The sequence below is a fragment of the Chrysoperla carnea genome, chromosome 1, assembly GCF_905475395.1.
Source record: "Chrysoperla carnea chromosome 1, inChrCarn1.1, whole genome shotgun sequence".
In the NCBI taxonomy this organism is placed as follows: Eukaryota; Metazoa; Arthropoda; class Insecta; order Neuroptera; family Chrysopidae; genus Chrysoperla; species Chrysoperla carnea.
In genome coordinates, this window is record NC_058337.1 from 104,247,296 (window position 1) to 104,261,248 (window position 13,953).

General features: G+C 28.9%; 1 protein-coding gene across 14 annotated transcripts in view; it reads right to left on the minus strand.

The window, feature by feature from the left end:
- LOC123299653 (dystonin) overlaps nucleotides 1-13,953 on the minus strand; it is a 171,856-nt gene that overhangs the window by 87,523 nt on the left and 70,380 nt on the right. For 12 of the 14 annotated variants that reach the window (XM_044882042.1, XM_044881953.1, XM_044882001.1 and 9 more), the window contains exon 2: nucleotides 11,609-12,332. The exons of the other annotated variants lie outside the window; for them this stretch is intronic. In XM_044882042.1, the coding sequence (XP_044737977.1) occupies nucleotides 11,609-12,310 (702 nt within the window). In that variant the 5' untranslated portion in view covers nucleotides 12,311-12,332. The remainder of the gene's footprint in view (nucleotides 1-11,608; nucleotides 12,333-13,953) is intronic. 14 annotated transcript variants of the gene reach the window in all.

A 13,953-nucleotide genomic window follows, 5' to 3' on the forward strand; every position in this document is an offset into this window, starting at 1 on the left:
CAACTAGGCGCGGTCAATATAATAATAAACTCTTGTATAAATTTGCAATGTTCTTGAATAAATTACGTTGTTTATTTCAATTTCAATAAACGGTAAGATAATTTTTTTTAAGCCATACGCAGAAAAATAAACAATATTGTAAAAAATAATTATATAAAAAATGGTAAAATAATATACATAAAATTATTTTATCTATGAACGAACGATGGACGGACGACAGATCGATTACTTAATCGGTAGTAAATAGGTGAAGGCCAATTAAAATACACATAAAAACATAAAATAATGTACTTTTTATTGAAACAAAACAAAATGAAATGTGCATTTCTGTGGTTTGATGATATTTTTATTCATTGTCTCTCTACTAAGTGAATAAAAAACAGTAGCATTTATTTCAATAGTTTAGGAGTCAATGAGCTTGTTTAGCAGAACTGATGCGATGCTAGTTTATGAAACAATAACAAGCGCGGTACTATAAGTCATAATTGAATATATGGAATTAATGTTAAACGTATCCAGACGACACTCTGCTGCGTTATATTTTTTATCGCAAACTGCAGAATTGCACTCTATAATTATAGAGATTTTTCGTTAACACAACGTTGGACCGCAGTGTTGAAATTTAAAAGTAGAGGCGCGGCCGATGTTTGAAATATATTGTGCACAGCTGCCAGATAAAAAAAACTAAGAGCGATTGTAATCAAATAAATAATACCCAGAAAAAATTTAATATAGAAAATTTTATTTTATCAAATCTTATTCAGGAAAATTCTCGTATGACTAGTCCAACCCTGGGCCGAATCTGACCTACAATTTATAACAATCAGTCTCGCACTCAAACCTAATTGTCGTTGATATAAAAAAAAAAAAACGGTGATCACATTCAATTTTACGAATTTAAATAGAAAATGTTCTCGAAGTAAGCGTGAATAAAAATTATTGGACTAAATTAGAGTTGTTGTTTGAAAGAATTCCAACAATCGATATGAACCTTGTTCAGTTAGAATTTAGAACCATTTTATTCAGTTAAAGCAGATTTCTTGTCAATGACTCTTAAACTAAAACGTTATATCAACAACATTTTACAGTGGATTTGCACTATAATTTAGACATTTATATTTTGTTTACCGTTTTAATCTTTAAAATTTTATTCTTAGTATCTTGATGTGCACATAATCCTACCTGTTTGACTTCATAAATACGAAGAGATAAGTATGCTTTACTAGTTTTTTTGTGTGTAAATTCTTTGTATAAGATTAAGTTCTCAAAGTGTATAATGAAAAATATACTGGATGCTACCCCAAAATGAGTATCTACTCTGCTATATAACGTGTTTTCCAATAAGAGGTCTCATTTTAAATAGCCCGTTATTTGGACAGTCGTCACTTTTGAAGCTGTCAACTTTTGACATTTAGCGATTCAAATGAAACGATTCACGCTTCAGAAACGCATTGAAATTATTAAATTCACTACAAAAGTGGTTTAATACAAAAATCACTACACAAATTTTTATTTATAGTGATTTGAAAGATATTGATGTGGACGACGTTTATTTAAATAGTAGTTGTATTATTGCAGTAAATCTGTCAACGCTAAAACGAAAACTCATAAACAACATATATTGTTCCTCTGTGCATATAGTATAGCAACTAGCACATATGGTCACAGGACATTAGTAAATTGAACAACGTTACCACTTCTACAATTCACTTCTGGATTAGACTAAATATTTGTCAAAAAGTAATCTTTGCTCATTCTTTTTCGTAAACTCACCGGTCAATTACATCCTATTTAGGATCAAATCATCCCTAATTTAAATTTCGATTTTTGCCCCAATTTCCTAGATCAGTTTTTTGTATTTTTAAAATACGTATTTTCGACTACCAAGTAGTCATCATCAGTAAGAATTAGCTAGTAATTACTCTTATTATGAATGTTACTCTTTGCTAATTTGGTTCCTAGAGTTCTCATTTATTATCTTCGATAATATTTACATCCCTAATTTGTTTATTTACATATATCTAGTCTTGCTTGTAACTTTGAAAATTTATAGCAGCTAACAGACGACCTATGTTTCTAAAATTTCTTTTACAGCTTTATGTCGTTGAAAACTACCTCTTTTGCATAGTTTCGTGCAAAACTACTTTTAATCTCATGTCGTTAGAAATACTTTAAACAACCGAAGAAGCAATTACAAATACAAGTTTATTTCAAACTAGCTGGGAACTACCCGCTTTGCTGGGCAACATCCCCACTTGCACCCCTCCCTCCACATTTCCTTGCGTTGGATAACAGTTTTGTAATGTACACGTCATGCTCTTTTATTTGATACCCCACTTAGGTATATTTGTAAATATTCGATATTTCCTTCCCACTTTCTCGCTATACCTTTCTACCCTCCGAAGGTTAAAAAAATTTCTAAATGTAATTTAAAACATTCTGACCAAGTTTTGAACTATTAAAAGCCATAATTGAAAAATATGAATTTTTTATTCATGAACACCCCCGCAACCCCCCTTGTGGGTGGAATTTCGTAAAATCCGTTCTTAGCTGACCTCTACTTGGCAAAAGGAATATTCCTGCCAAATTTCAAGTCTCTAGGTCTTATAGTTCCAGAGATATCGTGATGAGTGACTATCTATATCTATAGAAAGTCTCCTATATATTTATAGATGCAGTCAATAATTTCTTAATATCTATCATCATTACACGTGGGAAGGAATAAATAATTTTCTCATTTAAATTAAAATTAATTAAATAAATAACTGACCTAATTTTCATCAAGTAACAATAATATTGTGCGTAAAGAAAAATCAAGTTTTCTTATGTTTTTTTTTAATCGTACACGCTTTTTATTATCCAATAAAAATTATTTCTTTATTACTCAGATGATGATTGTGATGTCACACCTAATGTAATATTTGAATATCTATAATTTTTTAATTCAATAAATAAATTAATATACGCTTATTAATTCATTTAAATATGGTATTTCTTTGGTATAATATTAAATGATAACCATTTATAGCCATCAAATCAATAAATAGGTAGACATGTCACTGTGTAAAGTAAATCTATTATGGTTGTGAATATTATTAAGTACACGGCGAAATACTTCATTAAAAGCGTTATTTTCTTTAAGAATAATAATCAAGAAACTTGTAGGCTATGTACAAGAAACAAAAAATATAAATGTTTTATCAATGCCAATATGCATGCATAATAGTACAGTAAAAGATTTTACAAATAAAGAAAAATGAAAGAAACCGCTCGCATTCTGCTAAATCCTCATGGAATGTGTTTCTTATGTGTCAAATATCATTAGAAAGGCATTTGTAAATAAACAATAAATTGTTAATTCAATGAAACGATCAATGTTTAAGTTACTTAAAAAATTAATAAATAGGCAACTTGAATTACGTATACGTTATACATGTAGTTTTCGATTATTTGAAAAACACTTAACAGTTACGTCATACAAGTGGCTTATTTACTAATTTTTTAAGTGAACTTTAACATTGGTCGTCTCATTGAATTGAAAATTTATTGTTTATTAACAAATAGAAACATTTAACTCATGCCTTACTAATGATATTTGACACCAAAGAAACGCATTCCATGAAGTTTTAGCAAAATGCGAGCGGTTTCTTTCATTTTCCTTCATTAGCCGACTTTTGTAACATCTTTTACTGCACTATAATCAGTGACGGATTTAGGCTTGCTGCCGCCCTAGGCCCCGTTCGATGCGCCGCCCTTTTTGTTAGAATGAATTTCATTAATTTTGATTCAGTTTTTTATTTTAAAGTAACTTAATTTATTGAAATATAATTTTTTAAATATGACTTATAAACAAGACAGATAAATATATATATAAACTTTAGACAGATAAATAATTCATATTTCTTTTAATATTAATCAATTATGTCATCGTAATTAATTTCTTGGACTAGTTGGGCTTCAAAAGACAGTAATGCAAGTGCATTAAGTCTATCTTGGCCCATGATTGCGCGTAAATAGGTTTTTACCCTTTTAAGAGTAGAAAAAGATCTTTCTCTTGAATAATTTGTAGCCGGAATAGTCAAAAAAATACGGAGAGCATTGTCCACATTCGGATAAACATCTCGAAGATTCCGTGAATGCAATACATTGCATATTTTTTGTGCCGAACGTACATCTTCCATATTTGCCAAGGAATCTTTGAATTGACAATGTAAATGAATGCATTCATTGCCTAACGTCTCTTCCAAATCATCAGGATACTTACTGATTAGTTTATTGGCAAGATTTTATAATTCATTCATGTCTATTTCAGATAAATTATCAAAAAAAATGAAAAAAGTTTTTCATATGCACTTTTACGCTTGACCAATTGTACACTCAGAGTATCTAGAATAGGATAATACACATTTGTACGAAAATTTTCTTGTCCAGAAGAAGGTGTTCTTTCATTTACCCGCGACTCATCTGGCTGAATTTTTCTGGTTTTTTTTAAATTTTGCTGCCCTTCAAATTCTGCCGCCCTAGGCCCGGGCCTCACGGGCCTAGGCCTAAATCCATCACTGACTATAATTAAACTTTATCACACGGTAGTAAATGTAAAACATTAGAAAAATTATAGAAAAAAATACTCCGTGTATCTTTCAAGTTAAGAGGAAGTGAAAATCAAACAGACAACTCTACCATACACATTGAAAAATACATTCTTTATAAATTAAATGCATGCATAATTAAGATACGTTTTAAAGTGATCAATTACAGTTTTGTATAAATTCTTTGAAAATCGTTTTTAGGTTAAATTTTCAAATAAAAAATTAATTTGTTGTTATTATGTGCATCTATTCTTATTGATTGAAATATCGATATTTAAACGTGTTTGATACTTAAAAAAGGTCATTATTATCTAGGGTTTAAAAATCACATAAGTAGGAAATAGTTATAAGTTTTAAAAAGATATTCAACATTCATGCAAATTCAATTATTTGCAAAATTACATAATTTGCAAATAATTTTTACAAAATAAATAAATAAAGCTCTTGAGACTTTTAAATAAATATTCATTAAAATATTATTTATTAATTATAATCATGAACTTAATAACCAAAAAAAAAAAAGTCAAACACTTTTAAAATCAATTAAAAAAATTCTAAGTAAAATTTATTACAAAAATAATTAACAAAATATTTAATAATATTGCACATGTAACAGATTTTATATTATGTGTGTTTGATTGGATGACAGAATTGTTAAAGTTGTTTATCAACATCGAAGATATATAATACCATACCATTATATTTTTAATTTATACACCATATTAGGAATGATTTAGAGTGAAAGTTAAAATAAAATTGAGATTATTTTCTATTATTTGCCTAAGGAGTAAAGTTTATTGTACATGTATGTTTTTTATAATATAATACATAATATGTGCAATTGTTGTTTTGCTATGCTATTTCAGTTTTATAATGAGAAAAATTTATTATGTAATAACCGAACTGTTCTAGCAAAATTTCTTTTTCGATGTGCGATTTGATTCGAGAATAGTCTACCTGAAGTGTTAAAAAGATGATAACAAGTGAAATTTACAAAATTTAAAAAACCCCCGACAAATTTTTCGGTTCGGAACCCAAAAATCGTACTTGAAATATGTATATAAGAACACTCTCCATTAAATTACGTTTTTCCTTAAAGCATTTTGAAGATCGATGCCAATTTGTTAGTTTTTTTCGGGTACGGAACTCTAAACTCGCACTTGAAAGCTAAGAACACTCTCCGTTATATTACCTTTCAAATAAAGCCAAAAAAATTAAAATCGGATCATCCGTTTAGGCGCTACTATGCCACAGACAGACAGACACACACTTAAATAATTATATATTTATGTATTCAATAAAAGACAATACATTTTCTCGAGAACTGCTTTAAATGCGTGTGTGATAGATTAGCCACCAGTCATAAATTCTACCTTGATCCAAATTTCTAATAAAGAAAAATTTATTTCCACGAATTATTTATTAACAATGATAATATTTAAAAGAAACATTTTCTTACAAAAATCACTGTCAATTTTGATAGTTTTAAAGAAACCTACAATGTATTCACATAAATATTATTGATGCATACGTGATTGAAATTTAAAATAGCCTATCATTTAAATAAAAGTTTTGGTATAACACTCTCAGTGATTTTCCGTGTAGACGGAATCTCAGATAGGGTTAACCAAAGAGAATTATTCAACAACATTATCAAAATTCAAATGCCAGTATATCTGTAATATAATAATAATAATAATGGGGCTTAATCTCCGTTTTTCAGATTTCCATCTATAACAGTAGCTACCCACATCATTATTTTCAATCTTTATTTATTTTAAACTACATCCGAATATACAATTAAATTTATAATGTGAGTAGAGTCGGCTACTTCGTTCTCATCCAAGCGAAATCAGTGTGATCAATTAAGGTATTTCCAGCATGGTATTTGCAGTTTCTATGTTAAAGCAATGGTACAATTTTTTTTTCGACAGAATTTAACGAAAAATTAAATTTAAGAATTTAATAATGCTTACTATTAATTCCCAAAGTTTCAGAAATTTTGACCGTTTAAAATGGGAAATAATTATGCCAACGTCCCAATTTCGATCAATTTACGTCAAAATTAATATCTCGAAAGTGAAAATTAATTTCTAATTTTTTTTTTTAGAATTTTATTGTATAAACATTTTTTTCTACTTTTTCTTCAATATATAATAATATCATAAAAAATAGTTGGAGAGACCGGACATTTTACATGCTTTAAATGGGACATGACCCTCAAAATCGCGAACTTTGTCTTTAAATATCTCGCGATCTAAACGGTCAAAAATTATGAAATTTTAGGAATTCATAAATAAAGCTATTATAAACCCGAGAAAAAAAATTCGGCCAAATCTGTCGAAAAGTGATTTCATGCTGGTACTACCTTAACCACCCCATTAATTATAATTTATTAGACTGCCGCTACATGGATTCGAATCCACAACCTCTATGTCAGTAATCAAACTGTTAAAGGCGGTTGCACCTTTACTTGATCGGCCACTGAGTCGGTTTTATTTATACATTGCCTAGGAAATTGTAAAAATGGACAACAAATGTGTAATAGTAAAATACCCTAATATATTTAAATGATAAAATCGATAAAATCAAATCGAAAATGATCTAAAAATACTTCTTATTATTTTTTGTGTTTTACAAACGAAGAATATGTGAAAACAAGTGAAAACAAACAATTGACTGAGTTAATTGTTGAAATACCATGTATAGAAAGTGTTGATTACTCTGTAACATTACTCATACATACATGTCACACATATACAACTGATATTCCCATATAATACATACTATACGATTTGCGCATAATTTGCGCTTTCACGGGTTAAACAGTGATGTTTACGAAAAAATGTTTCAAACAAAAGTTGTTGATTTTTGGATAAGGAACGTTTTTTATATTTAAACTTTTGTTCTCTAACGGTTTACAAAATGGGACCTAATTGCCAATGTTGCTCATTTACGAACTCGACTCACTTTTTACGTCCTAAGCACGCTATAAAAATTTCAGCTTGATATCTCTTTTCGTTTTTGAGTAATCATGATGACAGATGGACAGGCGACAGACAGACAGACATCCGGAAATGGACTATTTACCAAAATTTTGTTCATAGCCTCAATATTTTTAAGGGTTACAAACTTGGGACTAAATTTAGTATATCTTGGTATATTTCATATACATGGTATAAAAAGTGATAACACACATCACGTAATCGTCTTTACACAGAGGTCATAACAATTCTTTATAATAATTTTATTCTTTTAATATTTTTTTTGTTTATCTATAAACTTTGTTAATAAAATAAAATATCTAAGTTGCTCGTTGTGTGATTTACTGCAATGATGAACAATAATCATTTTTAAAGAGAAAATAAATATATTTTTGCAATCACGATTTTTTAAAATTATCAACTTAGAATAGATTTTTGAATTGTTTGTTTGTGTGTGTAGTAATGTGGGTAAGAGGTTATTCGTTGTAGGCATGTTCATTGGTATTAAAAACATAGTCATCATCTTTATATAAAATCCATTGTGTTTTCTTTCTTAGTGTTCTAATTCAGTTCATTTTAAAACAGTTATAAATTTCAATATATTCTTCATTTCTATGTAACTATTATTGTTATTTTAATTTTATTAGGAATCCGTAACAAAGCATTGTTTTCGAATTGTAATGTCGAAAATTATATATATCAAAATTGGATTGTTGGGGAAATTACGTGCTGATATGAGTTGTTATCAAGTTAAATAAAGTTGCATTTTGCTAATAATATTAATTGAAAAGAGAATATTATTAGGCAAATATTGGCAATTATGGTTTTTTTTGAAAGAGTATAATTGGAACTCCATGTAAATGATTATTTAGTTGTATTCACATTAAGTAAAAGACAGATTCAGAAAAAACCGTCATTGAGAAAAAAAATTTAACGTCAATTTCAACCACTTTTGGCATCATTGAAATCGCTATCCCTATATATTATAAATGTGAAAGTAAAATTGTTTATTTGTTTTTTTTTTTTGTCACGCTTTCACCCAAAAACTACTAAATGGATTTAAATAAAACTTGACAATAATATAGATTATACATCAGAATAACACAGGAATTATAATTTATAAAGATTGAAAACTGATTATTTGATACATACACTTTTACCTGTGTGAAACAATCGAATAAGGTTCTGATCACACGATTGGGGTAGACTATATATGGGTGCCACTATTTAAGCGGGTTTCAGGAAAGGATTAGTGTTATTATACCTCGAATTCCAAATATCCCCACTTGCTTTATTTACTTCTCAATGATCTTTGCCAGTTATTTAAGGACAAAAACGCGGCCGAAGCTGCGGGAAAAAATTAATTGGTACTAAGTCAAATGAATAATATAATACAATTACAACAATTTAAAATCGACTTCTTAGATTTGTTTCAATTATAAACATAAAACGGCCCAACATAAGTGTGTTAAAAATTAAATTAATATATGTCAAACAAAATTTATCTCGACTTTTTATTAATAATGTAAACAAAATTTGCAAAAACACGTTTTTGATAATTTAAATATAAATATTGTTAAAATAATTCCCTTGAGGACTCACAATGATATTAATGAATATTTAGCTAAAAAAAATTTATGCATTTTTTAATTGTTGGTCCCGAAAAATGCAGCAGAATATTTCCACGGATATGCTAATCACAATTTGAATATAGTGTACAATTTCTCTCCAAAAGATAACACACAGTCAAATCTAAAAGGTTTTTTGGTCAAATTGCCAGAAAATTTGGTGAGACGGCCTTCTTAACATGTGGATCAAAAGTGTCAATGGGACCAAAATTTATATTAAAATATTAAAACAGTTTTTGAGATATTTTTGCATATTCGTCTGAAGCGGAAAGACACTGGACGACTTTTATTCTAGTTGTCAAGGGTCATTCTATGAAAAGCAAGAACGGGATGTAAAAAAAATATGAAAACTGTTTTTATGGTTAGAATCTTGTAAAAATTTTTTATGGGCCATTAAAAATCGAATAAAAGTATCCTTAGGAAAATCTTACTTCAAATATACTCCTTAATATTCCTTGAATTTTATGAGAAACTATAAGTTATCTACTTCATCCTTGCTCCTTGTTTAAAACATGAGATGCAAGATTTCCGTTTTTATTTAAACATAATTTCACATCAAATTTAAGTAACAAATTGTTTGAAACTAACTGAAACTATCGAACCATTAAATTTAAATTGCACTAAACAATTTTATATTTGCAATAAATTATAATATTTAAATTGTAGAGAAGATACACGTAATAATAATACATGTTGTGTACAATCTCTTTAAAAGAAGAAGAATTTAACATTTTTAATTGGAAGTTCACTTTATATATATTTTTCTTTAACCAGAGAAATTCTTTATATATCACGTAGATAGAATGTGAACTCCAACAATTTTATAGGTAAATGTATATAAATTTAAGAATTTCTTTGTGTGTTAAAATTATTTTTAGCATTTAATTAACAAGTTAAAATATATAAAACCGCAATAGTATTCAATTGTTTTTTAATTTACACACATATTTTTAAACTGTTTTACTGTATATTGTGGTAAGAAATGATTTTTTTTTTCCTGATGAAAATAGTTACTCAGAAGTTCAAATTTTTTTAAAGCTTTTATTTAGCTAAATACCTTTTAAGTAACGCCATGATTTATTTTTTCTTACTGATATTGTTGATCAATTAAGTTTAGAAGTGGAAAAATTTTGACGCAGATTTATACCTCTTTCTAAAAGGTTACAAACTGCAGTAGTTTGACAAAAACATTAATTTCAGATACAGATAATTCTCAATTTATCAGTAAACAAAAACTCATTGATATGCCTAAAGTAATATTGAAATTCGTTTAGAAAAATAATTTCCCCTTTGATGCTAAAAAGGAGGAAGTATTCTCTTCAGGCTGCTTGAAGATAAAGCCTTAGAGAACACATTCATAGAAACAATTAATATAGAAGATTCTTTAGAAGTGTTCTTTTCAGATAACTAGAAAATGAAAGTTCTAGATTTCACATACACAGAAAACATTGATTGCAAGAAGATTTCCAACGATTTTCATGAAATTTAGTATACAGGTGGTTTCGGGGACGAAAAATCAATCTAGCTATATGTTTCATTTTTAAATAACGTCGTTTTATCTCGGAAACTTTAATCTCGGATATACAAAAAAAAAAAAAAAAAAAAAATATATATATATATATATATATATATATATATATATATATATATATATAAAATATCACGAGCAAAACTCGGCCATCCAGGTACTGATGGTTTATTGTAGAAACCGCACGCCTAGACCTAGGTAACCAAGAATTTCTACCAGCATCCAATAAGGTTTTCATAATCGAAGGGCAGGGTGAGTCGACCAGACGTATTTTGCTTTCTGGAACGGTTCATATTTCGATTGAATATACTGAATGCTTTAGTTAGCCTGGCAGATATGGTGGGAGTACAGTCGTAAGCGTTCCGGACATCTTTTCTCGCTTTAAATTTACCCTATAGGCTGACTAGACCAGTGCATCACGATTATTGCAGAAGCTGTTACAGTTGGAAGGCGAAGGAAACAATGTCTGTTCTTCTATCTCTTACTGTCCTGTTCTTGCCATGAGAAGATGGACTAACAGTTTCCAATGATTCAGGGAGTAGTGGTCGAGGATTAATCAAGCCACTTTTAGGTATCATAACCGACCCTTTAGTCTAAGTATGTCCCACCCAAGGACAGAAAATTCGAACCTAATTGAACTTAGTCTGTTTGCTTAATATGCGCCTTATTAGATTACATAGAGGTCTGAATATATTATAGCAAATGGAAAAAGATTCATTGAGGATATTAATATTTGAAGTTAACCATAAAGTTATAATTTAAAAAGGTAGTTAAGACTATACTAGAAACTAGACTCAACTTTTGAGTTAATATAAGATTAAAATTTGCAAAATCGAATCCCAATACAAAACCAGAAAAAAAAAACAGAGAGCAACAAACCTTTACTCGTTTTGGTGTAACTTCGCGTACACTTTGTTGCTGATATGAAGATGTACTTTGCATTATCGGTAAATTACGCGACTCTGCTTGTTTCATTAAATCCTCAGCAATAGATTTCTCTTCACCACGTGTAAGTGTTGTCACTTTACGTACAATTCGTGTAGTAATACGTCGATTACCATTCTCACCACTTCGCGATGTTTTTGTGGATTCCAGAGAACTACCCAACACTTCAGTGGATAAACGTCGTTTCGTATGTACAGCCAATAAACTTTGACAATCCGCTGCAGCAGATGTTGTATGTCGATGATGTTCGGTAAATGTGGACGAAGAACTGATAGCCGTATTAGGATTATGATGATCATCCTGTTTAATGGATATAATTGTTGTGATTGGTGCACCAATATTTTGACGAATTGGTGATTTGGATGATTTTTCCGTGACAATATTTGTAATGGATGAGCGACGTGCTAATTTTGGTGAGAAATCTGTTTCAAAATGTATTTTTCGTGTCATTTTTGGTGAACTAGATGAGGCACGTGTTGATGTATACATTTTTCGTTGTTCGTTCGTTTCTAATTTAATGGTTTTTGAAGTTGTTGTTGACGCTGGTTCTGTGACACCTTGTATAAATAAACGTTTTGATGTTGATGGTTTATTTGTTGGTTCTTTTATAAAACGGTAAGTTGATGAAGATGACATCTTGATATTTTGTGAACCCAAACTACACTTTTTTTTATTTTCGTTTTAGATTAAGTAGTTTATTTTAATTTTGAGTAAAATAATTTAACTATAGAAAATAAATATACGTTTTTATTAAATGGGAAATTTGAATTTGATTTAATTTTCACACGTTATTTTGTGTCTTTCTTAAGTTAAGTGTGTGTGAAATGAATTTAAAGATGCTAAAAGGTTAAGTAAAAACATTTGTCATAATTTTTATAGTTAACACAAAATAATTTATACAATTACTTATGTATAGCACTACTAGTGATGTTCCGAAAAATACTACTAATAATAATAGCGATGTTTGCTTAATTTTTTTTTATCACTTCAGGTGAAGTATTCTTACTGGATGGGAAGAAAGGTGAAGTAGGTTTTTAATATCAAAGAGCAGGCACATCAGTAAAATTTTATACTGATAAAAGAAATTTTCGTACGAATGTATATAAGAATATATAACGGGTCTAATATAATTATTGACCCGAAACACCACTAAAATATACAGAGATTAAAAAAGGTACACAAAAATCGTGAATTAGATCATAAAATAAATATAAAACTAGTTAAAAAAAATATTAATTTTAAAATTGATGAGACTCATAGATAAGAATTATAAATATTTTAATGCCGTAATTGTAACTGTTTGCATTGCGCGGGGTAACGAGTCTAATGAACAAAAAAAACAAAATTTCTTTGCTAGTCCGATGTGCGATGTTGCGTTTCTTTGTCCTTTATAATACGATTAAGAAGAAAATAGATATTCCTCGATGTTTTATTCTCTATTCTGTCTGAACAATTACCAGTACCATGATCAGTACTACTTGTTTTTCAACCGATTTGTCTTTCAAGACTTCACCAGTTGTTTGCGCCTACTATAGGTCGCGTAAAAATAGTTGGTAGCTGTCAACCAACGTTTTAGCCTAAAGGATTTTGTTCTAAATTCGAAATATTGGTTTATACGTTATATAACACTATTTGCATTATGTATTTTGCATTTTCAAAATCCAATTCAAATTTATTCCGAAAACAATGTAATGCATGTGTTATGGCGTCTTGAATGACATTACGACTTGGCATACAATCATTTTTGTGCATGTGTGTTTAAGCAGTTGTACTCAAGTAAACTGAGTACAACTGATGTAATACTTTCCTATTGGTGTTTGCTGTGACGTGTAATAATTTTTTGCAAAGAACGATAACAGTTTTGTAACATAAAGGTGCGTGAAAAATTGATTATAGAGAAAAGTTTTGAAAACTATTCGTCTATTGGTTGACTTTTGGAAACACGGGTGGAAAATCACATGATTTTGTGAAAATTTTAATTTTTTATTTCTGCTATCCTGCATTTTTTAAAATTTGGTAGCTGAAGAAACCAAATAAATTTTTGAAGTCATTGTAAATTATTATTTTAAGAAAAACATTTTAACGCCTGCATGTAAAAAGAAATAAAATTCAAAATCAAAGATCACATTGATTTATCAACGGGTTATCCATTTGTATTTTAGTATAATATAATAAAATTATATTAATAATGATCATTACCTATTAATAATAATAATAAAATCACAACCGGTTTATTACCAATTATGTATTTGCTTTTAAAAAAAACTCAATTCAACTCA